Here is a 19,128-nt window from a genome sequence, read left to right as displayed (position 1 = left end):
TCCAGCAGTTGTACAGTTTTCTCGTATTACTGAGTGATACAGCTTCTCCTATCACCTCTGCCTTTGTGCACGTGTTATGTGACAGTTCTTTGAGACAATTAAACTAATAAGGGGCTGCCGATCAGGCTCTCTCTGTGCTACCGAATTTATTTTCTGCCGTAGGTTTTTACCGTGACTTTATTATCTGCTTTCCCTGGTTTTTGTGGTGTTGGGTGCTCTGAGGTACAGATGAACTAACACGGTTGCGATTGGTACAACGCAGTTTTATTCCAACTAGTTATTTACACATCTGACTTGGCACTCAGCACGTGGTGACTGTGTGAGTGTCTTGTTAATGAGGTCCTGGCCTTGTCTTGTCTCCAGATGGACTGGCCAGCAGGTGTCGTGTTTCTTGTCTTATACTGTGTCTGCTCTTGTCTGTGATTGGCTGTCGTGTTATGTGAGCTAATTGGTCTGTTGGTCTGTCTATCATGATGTGTGTGTTGTGATGTGTGTTTGAATATCATGACAGTTTTGACCCTAAAACATGATAGGACACTGACAGAAAGGTGCATTGAATTAATTCAGGGATGAATAGATAAAAATTTTGTTAATTAGTTCATTTCTGATGTTAACAACAATCCCACTACAACGTGCTATTTTATTGGTATTTTCTTTTGACCCCAGATAGTAAATACAAAGAGTAGAGCATTATAAAAGGTATAGGTGAGGCACCTCATGTTCTACATATAAAGAAGTTCTGTTTTTATTGGTTTGCTATTTGAAATACCAAAGATCTGGGGCAGGATCAGCACCGGCCGCCAACCCGAACGCGATGACCCGACCCTCGGAATCGAGGTACACGCTGCACGCTTGTGGCAGCATGTAAATAGGTCTTAATGACCCATTTGCATCTATTCAATGGGCCCGGCATTCTATGCCCCTATCCTCCGTGAATCTCTGGTCCCTGAGGCCGGGGGTCACATGGACGAGGATCACTTGTGGCCTCCACCAGCGTGACCCTGGCATGGTGGACCTTGCGTTAGGCCAAGGAAGTAACCCACACAAGGAGTTATCCCCACAGCTCACCATGAAGGCCACCATACGAGTCCACAGCAGGACCACGTTGGTAGAGACTATTGAACTCAACTGAGGCCAGCCTGCATTGCCGTCCCCTCCCCACCCCCGCCCTCCCGCCTCCCACACAATGTACTGCATGCCCATCCCCCTCTACCAGGCTCAATTCCTAGACTGGCTAAGGTTATTCATGAAAGCTCCGCCTCTTCCCAAAGGTAGAGGAGTCTAGGACTAGAGGACATAGGTTTACGGTGAGAGGGAAGAGATACAAAAGTGACCAGAGGGGAAATGTTTTCACACAGCCGGTGGTGAGCATCTGGAACGGGCTGCCAGAGGCAGTGGTCGAGGTGGGTACAATTTTTTTCCTTTAAAAAACAGTCGGACAATTACATGGGCAGGGTGGGTACAGAGGGATATGGGCCAAATGCGGGCAGGTGGGCTAGCTTAGTGATAGCAACTGGGCAGCATGCACAAGCTGGGCTGAATGGTCTGTTTCCATACTGTAAACATCTATGACTCTATAATTCTCAACCTTGTCCCTGCCTCAAATCAAATCACTAGCAGTCAGTTCGCCTCCACACAGGGGAAAGCAACCTATGGTCATCTGACTCTATGGCGACTTTACTTTTAAATTGACTCAGATATGCCAAGAAAACTAGAGAACAAATGCATCTGTCAATGAGAGTATTGGTAAAAGTGAGCACCACGCAATATTTGTGGTGACCAAGGGCTAGATCACTGTTCGGAAGAGGAGTAGAATCACTTCTGGTCTGCGCTGGTGCTAGGAGTTGTGCCCAGGTGCGATTCCCTCTCCTTTGCCATGCTAATTCATGCATGGCGGGGAGCTTGCAAGTTTCCGTCAGAATCCTGGGGTGCCCTGACAACCCCCCACCCCCATGACCCCTATCAGTACTTCCTGCTGTGAAAAAGAGAAGTCAAAGCACTTAGCTGCTTTTGATGCTATGAAGCGTTGTCAGTCGTACCGACTGATATTGAGTCTAGCATCAAAACAGGGTAACGAAGATGTTTTGAACCTTGAAAAGATCAATGAACAATCCACCAAGCAGCTGTCTCTGGAGTAATAAAACTGTCAATCACTGGCTAATGCAATGTATTGCTGTGTGAAATTGAATGGAAGATCTGCATTTCAAAGGCTATCATGGGTTTATTAAGCCCTTTGAAATAGTGGGCTTTTGAGGAAGCTTCTGATACTTGTAATAGCTACTGCTTTCAACATTTCTGTCTGAGGCATCATACGTTAGGAAAGGGTAAATGAAAATGCTGTGATTTTTCAACCTACTGCTTGGAATGCTCCTCACCTTTCAGGCAGGGGTATCTGATGGGCGGGGGGGGGGGGGGTCTGATGCTGGGGTTAGCAGAGTTTGTGTTGTGGAGGGGGTTCTCCGATTGACTTTGGGGGGCACCTATGTTACATACTTATCACCATGAGCCACTGCGGGATCCATCACATCAGGGCTACATTTGAAAATACTTGCACTGATTCACGCCTGCGTGAATCCCAGCCGGGAGGGCGGGAGCATCATGGGTGCATGTAGAATTTGGAATCCGACCCATTATTCAGATGCGGATGGTTCAAATGACCCATTTGTATCCTCCCGCTGGTGCAGGGGATGTGGCTCGCTGCCGCTGCTGACAGTGGATTGGAGCATGGGAACGAGCCCACGCTCGATTCTCTGCCGGATCGGGAACCCCACCGCCAGCGGAGGGCGGCTGAGAATCTACCCTACGGTCCATCTTTACAGTAATGGCACCCTCCATCACGTCATGTGACACTAAGTGAGAGAGATTAAAAACAGATTGAGCAGCACATAGTGAGGCGCTGATAAATTGCAATGACCCATCATCAGCAGAACTGTATTCCACCACAATCTGAAACCACATTTATCTTATCCATCCCACAAGAAGCTAAGAGCATCTTAGTCAGCAGATTTCTCTGTTAAGATTAGTGCATCAAATCATCCCAGGGTAATTGCTGAGTATTTGAAATACAATCATCAAATAATACGGGTGAGGATTTAATTTCATTTTCTGCCACTTGTTCTGACAGTTCTCACTCTCAGTTCTCACTTGTTCTCACTCCAGCTGCTGGTGACCATCCTTGTTGATGTGCATTGATATTTACATAGCGCAAGTAATGATTATGAGATTCTCACCATTCGCGACATCAAAGCTCTGTGAAGCATGTTCATTGCACTCTTCTTTCTTTCAAGCTTACTGAAAAGGAGAAGTCCGAAGAGGTGCTGAAGGGAAAACTGTGGCGTTGGCAGAACCAGCTGAAGATGAAGGAGGATGAAATGAAGAAGCAATCTGAGTACTTTGAACATTACAAGCAGAAGCAGCAGCAGCAATTGATGAAGCTGAGGGAACGGGAACAGTCCCTGCACAGCCAGATTTTCAAGCTGGACAGAGAGAGGATCGACCTAAACGCTACCAGCGTTGTCCTGAGAACTGAGCTGCAGGAGGTTACAGCAAGGTTCACAAAGCTAGAAAAAGCACATGCCAGAAGAAGCAAAGATCATTCGGAGCACGAGACTGAACTTGCCAAGATGGAGAGTTCCCGCTCAGAAAGAGAGGACCAAATCAAAGACAATATTCTGGTGCTTCAGCACGACTTGAAGAAGCTTTCAGAAAAGGACGAGGCCACTAACCAAGAAAAGGAGCGGCTGAGGGAAAGACTTCGGCAAGCGGAAGACAATGAAGACTTTCTCACACACAAGCTGGAAGACTTCCGCTCACGGATCCACGAGTTGAAGTTATCGGAGAGCAGCCTGCAGGAGCAAGCGGAAGAGCTGGAAGAGGAGAACGAGAAGCTCAGAAGAGAACTGAAAGAAGCAGAGGAGAATGAAAGCTACCTGAAAGAAGTGCTAGAAGAAAAAGAAAAACTGGAGAGTTTAGTGGAGGAGAAGAATAGAGTGCATAATATGACATTGGTAAGTACTAATGCTGCAAAATGTAAAATGCCTACAAATAACTTTTCTTCTTTTTGTTGCATTCTATATTGAAGCATTATTGTTTTCAAGCTAAGTCTAGACTCCAAAAGAATACCATTATTTTCACCTATGTTTTTCTCCACATGTCCCAAGAACATCTGGACCAGGAACAAGAGGACGATGGTCAGCCCATCGAGCCTGCTCCACCATTCAATAAGATCTTGGCTGTTCCAATTGTGACCTCCACTCCACTTTCCTGATTCCCTCCATTACCTATGGCTCCCTTGTCAATGAAGAATCTACCTAATTCAGGCTTGAAAATGTGCAATGACCCAGCCCGTCCTGCTCTCTGGGGGAAGGGAATTCCACAGACCAACGATTCTCCGAGAGGAATTTTCTCATCATCTTCATCTTAAATGGGAGACCCCTTAATTTAAAATATGTCCCTTAGTTCTAGCCTCTTCCAGAAGGGGAAACATCCTCCCAGCATCCACCCTGTCAATTCCCTTCAAGACCTTAAGATGTTTGAATAAAATCATGTCTTATTCTTCTAAAATCCAGTGAATACAGGCCCAACCTGTCCAACCTTACCTCATAAAATAACCCTTTCATCCCAAGAATCAGTGACGTGAACCTAATCTGAACTTCTTCTGATGCTAATATATCCTTTCATACATTGGTTCATCCAAGTCTTTTATTTGCATTATAAATAGTTGAGGCCCTACCACTGATCATTGCGGCACTTCACTGGCGACAGCTTGCCAGCCAATCTAAAAATAGCCCATACCATGAGCTCTTATTTTGCACAAAAAAGTTTGACGTGACAGCTTATCAAATGCCTTTTGGAAATCCAAGTACGAAACATGTACAGGTTCCCCCGTATCTGTTTCGTGTCACTTCTTCAAAGAACTCTGATAAATTAGTCAAACATGACTTTCCTTTCACAAAACCATGTTTACTCTGCTCATTGCACTAACATTTTCAAAGTGTCTTGCTATAACCTCCTTAATAAAAGATTCTAGCATGTTCCGTATGGCAGGTGATGATTTATGCCGCAGTATTTTTTTTAAATGTAGAGGACCCAATCATATTTTTTCAATTAAGGAGCAATTATGTTCCTTAATTATGCCCTATGCCGCAGTATTATCCCAGCTCTGTCATAGCTCATCCTTGAGGTTCTATCCTACATGTAAACATGAAAATTAGTGGTTGAAGCATACATAAGGGGGGTGGGGGGGGGGAGGATGGCATCATTGCACTTACCAGCAGAATTCCGGATGCTATTTGGGCAGCAGAATCGCCCGTCGGCGGGATCCTCCCAACTGCCGGCGGCGTACCCACGCCCGCAGGTTTCCCGATGGCGTGAGGTGCCCAAAATGGGAAACCCCATTAATCGGCTGCGGGAACAGATAATCCCGCTGCTGGCGGGGGCGTGCCATGCCTGAAAATGCGGCTAGCAGATCGATGAATCCTGCCCAGGGTGTGTGCCAGAGTAACAAACATTTTAAGATGTACGCTAAATTCCATTAGAGGCCAGGGCTAACGGAGGATGTGCCCATCCCCAAACTGGGGAATAACAGGAAACTGAGGCCCAAATCTGATCTGCCAGAGATTCTGTCATTTGTGCTAGAATTGCATTTGACTTTGGTCCATTGAAAAGAAGGGTAAATTATCTGCCTGATCCATCAATCCAAGGAATGATCAACTGCACCAACTTTGACTGTCCATTAGCATGTTTGAAACACTGATCTGACTGGCATGATCGTATAAATCTGTTTTTGCTATACTGCAATGAAAAGTTTCTGAGAGCTGCCTTTCCGTCGGTTCAGGAAGAGAGACATTTTCTTCCGGCCTCTCTATTTTGAAGCCCTCACCATGGGGTTCACAATAGGCATTATCATATTCATGCTGAGTGTTTCTCAGATCTTGTACTTTCCATTTCGGTGGATGTTTTCTGTTCTGCATTCAGCCTGGGATTTGGCATTTATCTACTTCAAATGGGTATTTGTTGCAGAAAACAATATTGACAATTATTGCTCCAGGTTCCCTGGTTCGATTCCCAGCTTCGATCACTGCTTGTGCGGAGTCTACACGTTCTCCCAGTGTCTGTGTGGGTTTCCTCTGGGTGCTCCGGTTTCCTCCACAAGTCCAAAGATGTGTAGCTTAGATGGATTGGCCATGATAAATTGCCCTTAGTGTCCAAAAAGAGTAGGTGGGGTTACTGGGTTACGGGGATAAGGTGGAGGTATGGGCTTAAGTAGGGTGCTCTTTCCAAGGGCCAGTGCAGACTTGATGGGCTGAATGGCCTCCTTCTGCACTGTAAATTCTATGTAAATTATACGGAGGTTTTAATGTAGTTTTACGGAATTCATTTCATTGGGCAGTGAAGAAACGGCAGCCAAATGTGGAGCACAGGCAACCGGTGTTGCACAAGAGGCCACGGTTGGAGAACGGCAGAGTTCTCGGAGAGTTGTATGAGTCACTTTTTTCTTTATTTTCTTTCTTCTTTCTTCTAGAACAACAGTGAATCCCAGCTAAGTTCAGATGAGCAAGAAACTCCATTGGAGGTGAGAACAAGCCTTTGTTTTGCAATTCATCAGTTGAGTTTGTTGTCCTCTGAATTCTGTAATAAATTTATTGGACGAGGCACTAAAGAAAAAGTCATGTTTTACCATGTGCATGTCCTGTCCACTTACGATTTAGACTAGATTTGTTGGGAAAACCCTGGCAGGAATGCCATCTGAAAGATGAAATGGGTAGAAGTTCGTCTGAGCCCATTTTTATAAAGTCACTGGAAAAGTAAATTGTGTGGTGTAAAGCTAGTTCTAGATTTGCTACGTGCCCGTTCTTCAAAACTGGTGAAGAACAATGTCACCCTGTATCAATTTGTTTATAGATCATAGGGTATTGGTGAGACCACACCTGGAGTATTGTGTCCAGTTTTGGTCGTCTTATTTGGAGGAAGGATGTGGTGGCATTGGAGGCATTTCAGAGGAGGTTCACCAGATTGATTCCGGGGATGAAAGGGTTGACATATGAGGAGAGATTAAACAGTTTGAGCTTATACTCGCTGGAGTTTAGAACGATGAGAGGGGATCTGATCAAGGTATATAAAAAACTAAAAGGGATTGATAAAATAAAAATAGACCAAATGTTCCTCCTTGTGAGTCAATCTAGAACAAGAAGTCACAGATATAGGTTGCGAGGCGGTAGATTTAAAACTGAGATGAGGAGGAACTACTTCTTGCAGAGGGTGGTGAATTTGTGGAACTCACTGCCCCTTATTGCGGTGGAATACGAGTCATTAAATGGCTTCAAGAAGGAGACAGATATATTTTGAATAAAGAATGGGTTAAAGGAATATGGGCAACAGGTTGGGAGGTGGATTTGAAACCAGGAAGAGATCAGCCATGATCTGATCGAAAGGCAGAGCAGGCTTGAAGGGCTGAATTGCCTACATCTGCTCCAATTCCTATGTTCCTAGAGCATAGAACATAGAACAGTACAGCACAGAACAACCCCTTCAGCCCACGATGTTGTGCCGGCCATTTATCCTAACCTAAGATCAACCTAACCTACATCCCTTCAATTTACTGCTGTCCATGGGCCTGTCTAAGAGTCGCGTAAATGAATGAAATGAAATGAAAATGAAAATAAATCACTTATTGTCACAAGTAGGCTTCAAATGAAGTTACTGTGAAAAGCCCCTAGTCGCCACATTCTGGCGCCTGTTCGGGGATGCTGGTGCGGGAAATGTCCCTAATGACTCTGACTCCACCACCTCTGCTGGCAGTGCATTCCACACACCCACCACTCTCTGTGTAAAGAACCTACCTCTGACATCTCCCCTATACCTTCCTCCAATCACCTTAAAATTATGTCACCTTGTGACAGCTATTTCCACCCTGGGCTATCCACTCTATCCATGTCTCTTATCACCTTGTACACCTCTATCAAGTCACCTCTCTGCCTTCTTTGTTCCAGTGAGAAAAGCCCTAGCTCCCTCAACCTTTCTTCATAAGACATGCCCTCCAGTCCAGGCAGCATCCTGGTAAATCTTCTCTGTACCATCTCCAAAGCATCCACATCCTTCCTTGTCAAATGCCTTACTGAAATCCATATACATCACATCCACTGCCCGACCTTCATCAATGTGTCTCGTCACATCCTCAAAGAATTCAATGAGGCTTGTGAGGCATGAGCTGCCCCTCGCAAAGCCATGCTGACTATCTTTAATCAAACTATGTTTTTATAAATAATCATAGATCCTATCTCTCAGAATCCTTTCCAATATTTTGCTCACCACAGGCATATGACTGATGGGTCTGTAATTCCCAGGGATTTCCCTATTCCCTTTCTTGAATAGGGGAACAACATTCGCCTCCCTCCAATCATCCGGTACTGCTCCAGTGGAGAGTGAGGACGCAAAGATCATCGCCAACGGCGCAGCAATCTCCTCCCGCGCTTCCCGTAGTAACCTTGGGTATATCCCAAATTTCCAGCACATCCTCCTTCTTAATATCAACCTGATCGAGTCTATTAACCTGGTTCACACTGTTCTCATGGGCAACAAGGTCACTCTCTATAGTGAATACTGAAGCAAAATATTCATTTAGGGCCTCCCCCATCCCTTCAGACTCTAGGCACAAGTTCCCTCCACTATCCCTGATCGGCCCTACTCTCACTCTGATCATCCTCTTATTTCTCACATAAGTGTAGCACGCCTTGGGGTTTTCCCTAATCCTTCCCGCCAGGGCTTTTTCATACCCCCTTTTAGCTCTCCTCAGTCCATTTTTGAGTTCCTTCCTGGCGACCTTGTAACCCTCTAGAGCCAAGTCAAATCCTTGCTTCCTCAACCTTACGTAAGCTTCCTTCTTCCTCTTGACTAGAAGCTCCACTTCTCTTGCCATCCAAGGCTTCTTCACCTTACCATTCCTTCCTCGTCTCAGTGGGACAAAACTATTCAGCACTTGCAGCAAGTGCTCCTTAAACAATCCCCATATAACTGTTGTGCATTTCCCCAAGAACAATTGTTCCCACTTTATGCTCCTCAGCTCCTGTCTAATAGTTGTATAATTTCCCCTCCCCCAATTAAATACCTTCCCATACTGTGTGTTCCTATCCCTCTCCATGACTATTGTTATGGGCCAGGGTTTAGAGAACCCCAAAATGTATCATGGAGTTCACCTGACCCAGAACCTTTAATAGATTGTGGTATGGGGAGCACACGGCCCACTCTACAGGCGTGGTACAGCAGAAATGGAAAAGTATTTTTTTAAAGCAAAACAATGTTTATTCTATGAACTCAAGTTAACATTTTTGAACATACAGTGAACATCTTAGCAACCATTAATTCAAATACAACCCCCAAAGACTACAACACCAAGTAAACCTTCAAGCTTTCCTTTTTAACACCCATACGACTTAAAAACAAAACCTTTATCAGAAGCACATCAGGTTAAAGTCACTGCTGAAAACATTTATAATTCTGAATTTACCAAATGATCAAGAGATAGTCTTTTGATGGCAGAGAGAACAGCAATACACCTGCTTGGTCTGGCTTCAGCTTCAACACTGAAAACGAAACTATAACACACCCTGCAGCCTGCTCAAAAATGAAAGTATAAAGCTGACAGACAGCCCAGCTCCACCCACTCTGACATCGCTGCAGTAGTAAACATGCATTTCTGAAAGGTACTCTCACTGCAGCTATTTATATACACACCCATTTCTTAAAGATACTCTCACATGACACTATGGTAAAGGTCAAGGAGTTGTGGTCAATGTCACTGAAATGCTCTCCCACCGAGACATCTGACACCTGGCCTGTTTCGTTGCCGAGCACCAAGTCCAATATGGCCTCCCCCCTAGTTGGCCTATCTACATATTGAGTCAGGAATCCTTCCTGTACACACCTGACAAAATCTGCTCCATCCAAACCATTTGCACTAAAGAGGTTCCAGTCAATATTAGGGAAGTTGAAGTCACCCATGACAGCAACTCTGTTACTTCTGCACTTTTCCAAAATCTGCCGCCCAATCTATTCCTGTTTCTCTCTGCTGCTATTGGGGGGTCTATAGAAAACTCCCAGTAAAGTGACTGCTCCTTTCGTGTTTCTGACTTCCACCCATACTGACTCAGTAGACAAACCCTCCTCAACTACCTCCTTTTCTGCAGCTGTGGTGCACTCCCTCTCCTCTTTTACCTCCCTCCCTATTCTTCTGAAAACATCTAAACCTCGGAACATCTAACAACCATTCCTGCCCCTGTGAAATCCATGTCTCCATAATGGCCACAACATCGTAGTTCCAAGTACTGATCCATGCTCTAAGTCCATCTCCCTTATTCCTGACACTCCTTGCATTGAAACAGACACACTTTAACCCACTCCACTGAGTGCAACTTTGCCCTATTAACTGTCTATCCTTCCTCAGAGACTTGCTGCATACTATTTCTGCCTGTTTAACAGCTACTCTATCCTCTGGTTCCCATCCCCCTGCCAAACTAGTTTAAACCCTCCCGAAGAGCTCTAGAAAACCTCCCACCCAGGATATTGGTGCCCCTCCAGTTTAGGTACAATCCGTCCTTCATGTACAGGTCCCACCTTCCCCAGAAGATATCCCAATGGTCCACATATCACACATATCTGAAGCCTTCTCTCCTGCACCAGCCCTGGAGCCACGTGTTCAGCTGCACTCGCTCTCTCTTCCTTGCCTCACTTGCACGTGGCACCGGTAGCAATCCTGAGATCACTACTCTGCTTGTCCTGCTCTTTAGCTTCCAACCTAACTCCCTAAAATCACTTTTTAGATCATCATCCCTTTTCTTAACTATGTCGTTCCTATGTGCACCACGACTTCTGGTCGCACCCCTCCCCCTTAAGAATCCTGTAGACTCGATCCAAGACATCCCTGGCCCTGGCACCCGGGAGGCAACATACCTTCCGGGAGTCTCGTTTGCGACCACCGAATCTCCTATCTATTCCCTTAACCATTGAGTCTCCTGTCACTATTGTTTTTCTATTCTCCCCCCTTCCATGCTGAGCCACAGAGCCAGACTCAGTGCCAGAGACCTGGCCGCTAAGGCCTTCCCCCGGTAGGTCATTTCCCCCACCCAATAACATTCAAAATGGTATACATGTTTTGAAGGGGAATGGCCACGAGGGATCCCTGCACTGTCTGCCCGTTCGTTTTCCTTCCCCTGACTGTAACCCAGCTACTCTTGTCCTGTACCTTGGGTGTGGCTACCTCCCTGTAACTCTTCTCTATTACCCCCTCTGCCTCCCGGATGATCCGAAGTTCATCCAGCTCCAGCTCCAATTCCCTAACATGGTCTCTGAGGAGCTGGAGTTGGGTGCACTTCCCGCAGGTATAGTCAGCGGGAACACCGGTGATATCCCTCACCACCCACATCCTACAGGAGGAGCATGCAATTGCCCTAGCCTCCATCCCCTCTTACCTTCCAGAATATCGCTGCCCTGTGGACCAACTGGAACTCGCACCTCCGACTCTGCTCCCAGTCAGCTGCACTCCCGGCTCCCTTCACGCTCTTTTGAGGAAATGTAGCAAATGAAATGAAAGGAGCACCTTGCTCCCTCAGTCACCAAACTCTCACTGCAGCACTCAAATGCGCCCAAATTCAGCACTCAGTGCAAACAAAGCCTGCACTGTAGCTGGCTCACCTTTATACTGTGCCTCTGTGTAGCACCCAGTTTGCTTCTCCACAACGATTTTACATTCAGGCGAATGAAAAACTTGGGATCAAACTATAATTCAGAAATTAACTCCATAAGAAAGCAGAAAACCTGATTACATGTGACGCACGACAATTCAATCCTCATTGTACTCCAAGACTACAAAAAGACTCTATCCGTGGGCAGCATGGTGGCGCAGTGGCTAGCATTTCTGCCTATGTCGCTGAAGACCCAGGCTCAATCCCGGTCCACTGTCCAAATGGAGTTTGCGTATTCTCCCCCTGTCAGCGTAGATTTCGCCCCCACAATCCAAAGATGTGCAGAGTAGATGGATCGGCCACATTAGATTGCCCCTCAACTGGAAAAAAAAATAATTGGGTGCTCTAAATTTATAAAAGAAAAAGCAAGTCTCTGTCCAATGAAGGAGTAGGTTGTTCTACTCAGTGCCTCAGCCCATAATTATAAACAACATTCTATAGGACAAACAAAATGAGATGATAAACTCTGGGCACCTGAAACCTCCACCTCCTAATCAATATTTATCCCTCAACCGACATCGCTGGACAGATCATCTGGTTATTCTCAAATTGGATCTTATGGGATCCTGTTGTCTATATTGCAGTTGCCACATTTCCTAAATTATAACAATGGCTGTACTTAAAAAAGTACTTCACTGGCTGTAAAGTGTTTTGGGATGTCCTGAGGTTGTGAAAGTCTTTCTTAATTTCTTCAAGTGATGATGTTGGCCGTGCGTTTTCCTGTGTTGGGGGAAGGATAGACACCAGCACTTGTGGTTGTGTTAGAGGAGGGTTGGGAACCGGGGCCAGGTTCCAGATTTGCTGAGTGGCTACTCCAAAGATGGCAGGGCACAAATTCCAGCAGGTTCCAGGGCGGACTGAAGGTGCATCTGCCCTTTCCGTGAGAGAGGTATGCAAATTATGAAACGCATGACCACGATTGTATTTGAGCAAACCATTTGGAAGCTTAAAAGATCCAACTGGGAAGCCCTGTAGAATGCCCAAGCACCATCTTATCAACTGAGGTAGAATGTTGTGCGCTTGCTAACTTTACTGTCAGAACAGGAGAGATATTAAATGTTCCAGAGTATGCCAGAGCTTGAAGGCGATATAGCTGATGCCAAAGCCAGTCCAACGAGGTCCCCACCTGTATTGACAGTGCTGGCCACTCCCAGTGGGGCTGGCTGGCGCTCAAAGCCTCAGGTGTAGCCAATGGCTCACCTGGCTGTATAGCCTGCCCACTGTCTTAATTGGGCGGACTTCCGGAGGTGGCCTCTTAATTGGCCATCCCCTCAAAAGTCCCCTCCAAGGTTGCACCGCAACCAGCTCTGGAATTCAGCCTGACATCAGGATTGGGACCCTGCGATTAAAATTCATCCCAGCAAATCCGCAGCCTTTTCCTAAAAACAAATTGGACTCCAATTATCCTTCAATGTTACTTCTTACAGGATTTTTCCTACGGATTACATTGATTCTCAAATGTTCAGGACACAGTACATATAAGGGTCCCAAAGAAAAGTGCTAATAACCACATAGTCTCTTTTAGTGATTTTGGTTGAGAATTAAATGTTGGGCCAGGGCGATGAGCATCAGGGTAGGTGGAGGATCTAGACACCTTAGTGATTGATGGTCTCATTTTGGTTGTGGCACCTCCACGTTTGTACATTTTGGCAACTTGAAATTGATGCAAAGCAACCATTGGGCAAAATAAGTATAGCATTTTTATGACTTGTCTTCCAACATATTGTTGTTCAGATAATGTAAGTTCAGAATATTACTATGCACCTGAAAGTACAAACGTCTGTGGGGATTGTGTTCCTGCCGTGGAAAATGCAGAGCAAAATGTCTTTTGCACACGTAACACATGCTCCAGCAGAATTCTGTGCATGTGAATCAGGATTGAGATATGGATTTTTAATCTGTTAATATCAATAACTGACACAGGAGAAAGTGAAAGGCGAGGGCTGAAAAGAGCAGAACTGACCACCCTGAACCCTCACTCACTTACCTTCACTCTTCTCAGAGTGGTTGGGACCTGTGGTGTTCTTTGTTCTGCTAAATTCAGGATGGTTAACGTAGTGTTCACAAAATAACTTTAACTTGAACAAAGCTATAAATTTATTAACACTACTAAGTTGGATTTGATACGTACTCCTAAATAACAGAGTTGATCACCTAAAACTAATCTCTGTACTTTTATAAACTATGATCTGCTCTTACTCACACTATTTTTCCTTCAGTCTGTACTCCAGCTAATTTTTCCTTCAGTCTGTACTCCAGCTAACTCCTTCACCTCTCTCCCCCACATGGCTTAGCATCAATGTCTTATATACTTGTAACTCTAGCTCCCTCTAGTGGCTGATCTAGACATTTCATTAACCCTTGCAGTTCTTACATAATACCACAGGACCTTTACACTTACCTGCTTTATGGTAGCTAGTGCTGTAAAAACAGGGCGTGGCTTCACTTCCACCAATCCTGCACTGGAAAGACTGGAGCTGCTGTGCTGCACATTTCTCACCAGGCGCAGGTCAGAAACCCAGGTGAGAAATGTGCAGCTCCAGACAAAGGTAAGGAGAAAGGAACCGAGTGGCAATCCAGTGGTGATTGTCACTCCACAGACGTTCTGGCCCATTATATTGGTTCTGGAAGGTAGAACATTTAAGAATATTTGCACGTGAAAAAATAGGGGGAGAAATAGGCTGAAATTCCAAACATTATTTCAGAAAGTTAAAGCAACATTGAGTTCATGACAAAGTGTTGAACAAGGTGGCTCCATGAGATCAGTTGGGTGAGGATCACAGGCAATGGAGGCAATTGCCCTAAAGTGCCATGGTTATAGAGGGTTTCACATGTGTTTGAAGTGCCTGAAGAAAACACAGTTACTGGTGTTGTCTGTAAATTATCAGACACTTCGACCAGTTTATTACTAAAATGTTTTATCAGGTGCTCTTCTTTGCGAGATGAACAAAGGACAAACACAGGTTCGCGGTTTAACCCAATTTTGTTCACAATTCTCTCACTGACACAAAATATGACTCACAGCTGAGCTCTGGGTATTACCCACACTTAGTGAAGGAGGTTGGCCAGGCTATGATCACTCAATGTGGATATTTTCTCTGGGCTTGGAACCCAGGTTCCCTTCTTCTTGCGATGGTTGTGCCTGGGAGATTCCCAGGTGACCCTGAAGATCTGTTCCAATGTTCCTTCTTTTATACCGGTTCTGCTAGCACTGAGTCATAGCCACTGGTCTGCGTTCTATTGTCCCATCCAGACATAAACTTGTCAATGACAACAAACCGGATACTCATGTTCAGCCAGGGTGATTCAATAAAGATCCATTGTCCTCTGAAATACTCTTGTCGGACCAGCTATTAGCCCATTATGCAGCCTGATGGCCTCTTTGTTTGTCCTGCTACAAAGTTGATCACCTGAAACACTCTTGTCGGACCAGCTATAGCCCATTATGGAGTCTGATGGCCTCTTTTGTTTGTCCTGCTACAAAGTTGATCACCTGTGTCTGGAAGTTAGATACATATTCATAGCATATTCTTGTTCTTTTGCCTAAAGGTGAATGGGTTATCACAAAGTCCATGTAGCAATAATGAGTTTGTGTGTTGACTTGAGTGCTCTTGCAAATGACCAGTATCGATTCCAGCCAGGGCCTCATTTGGCAGTTTCTGTTCCAGACCAATTTGTCTCGTCAGCCTATTCCCAGTACCACGCTGGGCTACAGGGTAAGGGCAGGGTGGTGGGACTAGTGTAGGCAGGTGAACACAAATTACTTTACCTCAACCTGCCCGGGTGGAAAAAACGGTCAACACTCAACTTCTTTTTAATAGTTTATTGGAACATTGATAAACTTACAAACATTGATACATCTTTAAAAATCAAATCAGCATCATATTCACAAACACCATCCCCATTGTTAAATAGGTGGATATCCATTTATCAAATTAGGCAGCAGGAGACATTGTGATGATCCACTGCTGTTTTTTTACGATATTATACAGTTCAGAAGCTCCCCCTACTGGAGCAAAACCCAGCTCTTAAATACAGGCTTCAATGAGCATCGCCTTCTCTCACTTCATTGTGAAGCTAGTCCAGGTTTACTCCTAAAGAGACCTTTATTTCTAACATTGACAGCGGTAACTTCCGAACTGCACCCTCAGTGTTAACATTTGGATTAGTACTTCTGAAAATTAGTGGCTTCGTTTCCTGCTGTTCCTTTAGCTTAATTGTGCCGTCTTGGTCTATCTTATTTTAAAACTTATTTTCTAATAGCTCTTTGCTGTGCAGTGCTGCCTCTGCTGACATTTCTTTTGTCTGCTTCGACTGCTCCAGCTATCTGCTACTACCACTACTCCTCTTAATCTACACATTTCTTTAAAAAAACAAAATCACATTGGTGACAAAGATTGCCACAAAAATCCCCCCCGCCCAACTCAGTGTCTTATTATTGTAACAATTTCATGAACAGCCCATTAACATATGAAGGTAGTTTCGATGGCGAAGATCTGATTATGATGTCCAGTAGGTTTCACTTAAATCAAAAGGTTCTCTGGGATTAGCTTTTGCAAGGGATGCGAGGACAGTTCAGACACAGTGGCTCCAAATCTGTCAGTATTATTTATGGTTTGTCGATGCATATCCATCGTGTAGTCTGATGCATTTGTTAGCTGTCTCTTGACTATTGGAAAAAGTGTGTGAATGTCAGGCATTCAATGTCTCGTCTCGTGGAATGCCGGGAGGCATGGTTTCACAAATTTCTGCAAATTGTTCATCAGAAACAGCCTTTTCTTGCAGTACTCTTTTTATTTGCTTTTAAATGTTTCATTCTTTTAAGTTGAATGCCTTCTTGCTGAAGGACTGGTTACACCAGCTTAATTGCTCTTGAAGGGAGCCGCATTCGGCATGATTAGCTGAATGCCCTGCTTCGCTGCTGTAATATGAATAGTAACTGCTGAGACCTTTGCATAATTCAGAAGGCGAGTTGTCTGCTTGTATTTCAATAAATACTTCGGATAAATTGATAATAGATAAAAGTGATTGAGGATTATGTGCGGTTTAAGTGTACGGATGAGGTCTCGCAGGCGGTGGTATTGGAAGCTTTGAAGGGAGTGTTGAGGGGGGAGGTGATATCGTTTAAGGCAAAGGTGGATAAGGAGGAGAGGGTGGAATGGCAAAGGTTAATAGATGAGATGTTGGAAGTGGACAGAAGGCATGCAGAGGATGTGGATCCGACACTGTTGGAAAAGAGGAAAGAGTTGCAGGTGAGTTTTGATGGCTGTCCACAAGGAAGGCGGTGCACCAATTGAGGTGGGTGAAGGGAGCGTCTATGAGAATGGAGAGAAGGCGAGACGCTTGCTGGCAGGTCAACTTCGGAGGGAGGCAGTGGCAAGGAAAATTGTCCAGGTGCGGGACAGGGCAGGGAAGTTGGCAGTGGTTCCAGATCAGATTAATGGTGTTTGAGGAGTTTTATGAGAGATTGTATAGGTCGGAGCCACCTGCGGAGGATTGGGAGATGCAGGAATTCCTGGATGGTTTGGAATATCCAAGGTTGGGGGAGGGGTACCGGGCCATACTGGAGGGGGCGATAGCGGAGCAGGAGATAAAAGGTGCGATTGGGAGGATGCAGTTGGGGAAGGTAGCAGGGCCAGGCGGGTTCCGGTGGAATATTACAAAAAATTTAAAGATAAGTTGGCACCGCTGATGATGGACATGTTTGAGGAGGCAATAGGGAAGGGGGTGTTGCCACAGACTATGGGGCAGGCATCGATCTCCCTGTTGCTCAAGAAAGATAAGGATCCAACAGAATATGGGTCGTATAGGCCCATATCACTTTTGAATGTGGACGCAAAGGTGTTGGCGAAGGTATTGGAGGGTAGGTTGGAAGAGTTCCTCCCAAAGGTGATAGGTAATAATAATAATCACTTATTGTCACAAGTCGGCTTCAATGAAGTTACTGTGAAAAGCCCCCAGTCACCACATACCGACTCGTGTTCAGGGAGGCCGGTACGAGAATTGAACCCGTGCTCCTGGCATTGTTCTGCATTACAAGCCAGCTGTTTAGCCCACTGTGCTAAACCAGCCCCAGGTGACAATCAGGCAGTGTTTGTGAAGGGTAAGTAGTTCTTTTCGAACATTAGGAGGGTATTGAATGAAGTTATGGTGCCAGCAGAGGGGAAGGAAACAGAGGTGGTTGTGGCATTGGATGCCAAGAAAGTGTTTGAACGAGTAGAGTGGGGGTTTTTGATGGCTGTTCTGGAGCGGTTTGGGATTGGGGTATGATTTGTAGATTGGGTAAGGCTGCTGTACAGGGAGCCGAGGGCGAGTGTCCGCACAAATAACATGAATTCGGAATATTTTGACTTCGGGGAAATCACAGATTTGAGCTAGGGAAGTGGGATGGGAGTTTTTGGAGATGGGAGGAGAAGGGAGTCAGGGCATTAAAGGATTCTAGGGGGCCGGTTTGCAGGATTAAAGGTGCTGGGGGCTGTAGCCATCTGGGATGGCCACTTTCAGCATATAAAATGGACACTCACAGAGCATACAGGGAAAAATGGACAATACAAAGTAAACAAGCAGGCACAGAGCCTGAATGTGTATTTGGAAGAAACTCCTGGCCCATTTGCACATTGATGGCCCATCTCCGATAAACAAAGAACTAGTGCTCAGGTAGCCGATACTGTCCCAGACATTCCAGCGCCACTACCCCAGCAAGAAGACACAAACAAAGCAAGGCCAACGGCCACTTAGGATACGCCCAGAAATCAAGCCATTGCCCCTTTATTGGCTCAGATCGATGGCAGTGATCGAGAAGCTGCCCAATTAATTGGGACCAAGTTTAAGGCCTGCCTAACAGCGCGCGAACCCCCTCCAAGTATAAGAAGGAACCCTCGCCATGTGTTCCCTCTCTTGGATTCGGCTCTCAACTGGAGAGACCCTTCCACCTGCATCACCAGAAGCAAGAAAGTTCCAAGTTCAACGCTCGCTACAGACAGACGACCTTAGATGTACGCCTGCTACCTCTTCGAACCCAACAGCCTCAGATTTGAAAAAACGGCCATAGTCCTTCTGACCTAAGTGGGCACCCAAAGTTAAGTATAGGTGTTATTGATAGACATAGTTTAGCCTGTAGTGTTATTGTGCATGAATAAATCATACTGTGTGTAAATAAAGTAGTATTGACTTTGAACTAACTAACTGGTGTATTGGCTCTTTGATCGGTATTCGGTTGAACCTTGTGGCGGTATCAAGAGATACCTGGCGACTCTGAAAGTATATTGATAATTAAGATTAAGAGAGGCGACCTTATTAATCGCCATATTTATAGCCACCAAAAGAGAGCAACATTACTGGCGACATCTGACGGGACTCGACCTAGAAGTGACTTTGTCACTCTGAGAGA

General features: G+C 45.3%; 1 protein-coding gene across 3 annotated transcripts in view; it reads left to right on the top strand.

The window, feature by feature from the left end:
- Positions 1 to 19,128, top strand: part of LOC140408394 (uncharacterized) — a 219,392-nt gene that overhangs the window by 49,691 nt on the left and 150,573 nt on the right. For all 3 annotated transcript variants that reach the window (XR_011940099.1, XM_072495523.1, XM_072495522.1), the window contains exons 4-5: positions 3,288 to 4,007; positions 6,524 to 6,574. Coding sequence is in view for 2 of the 3 variants with exons in the window: in XM_072495523.1 (XP_072351624.1) it covers positions 3,288 to 4,007; positions 6,524 to 6,574 (771 nt within the window). In the remaining variant the exon portion in view is untranslated. The remainder of the gene's footprint in view (positions 1 to 3,287; positions 4,008 to 6,523; positions 6,575 to 19,128) is intronic.

The sequence above is a fragment of the Scyliorhinus torazame genome, chromosome 3, assembly GCF_047496885.1.
Source record: "Scyliorhinus torazame isolate Kashiwa2021f chromosome 3, sScyTor2.1, whole genome shotgun sequence".
Classification (NCBI taxonomy): Eukaryota; Metazoa; Chordata; class Chondrichthyes; order Carcharhiniformes; family Scyliorhinidae; genus Scyliorhinus; species Scyliorhinus torazame.
The sequence above is the reverse complement of the archived record's forward strand: the minus strand, read 5'-3'. Positions and strand labels throughout refer to the sequence as shown.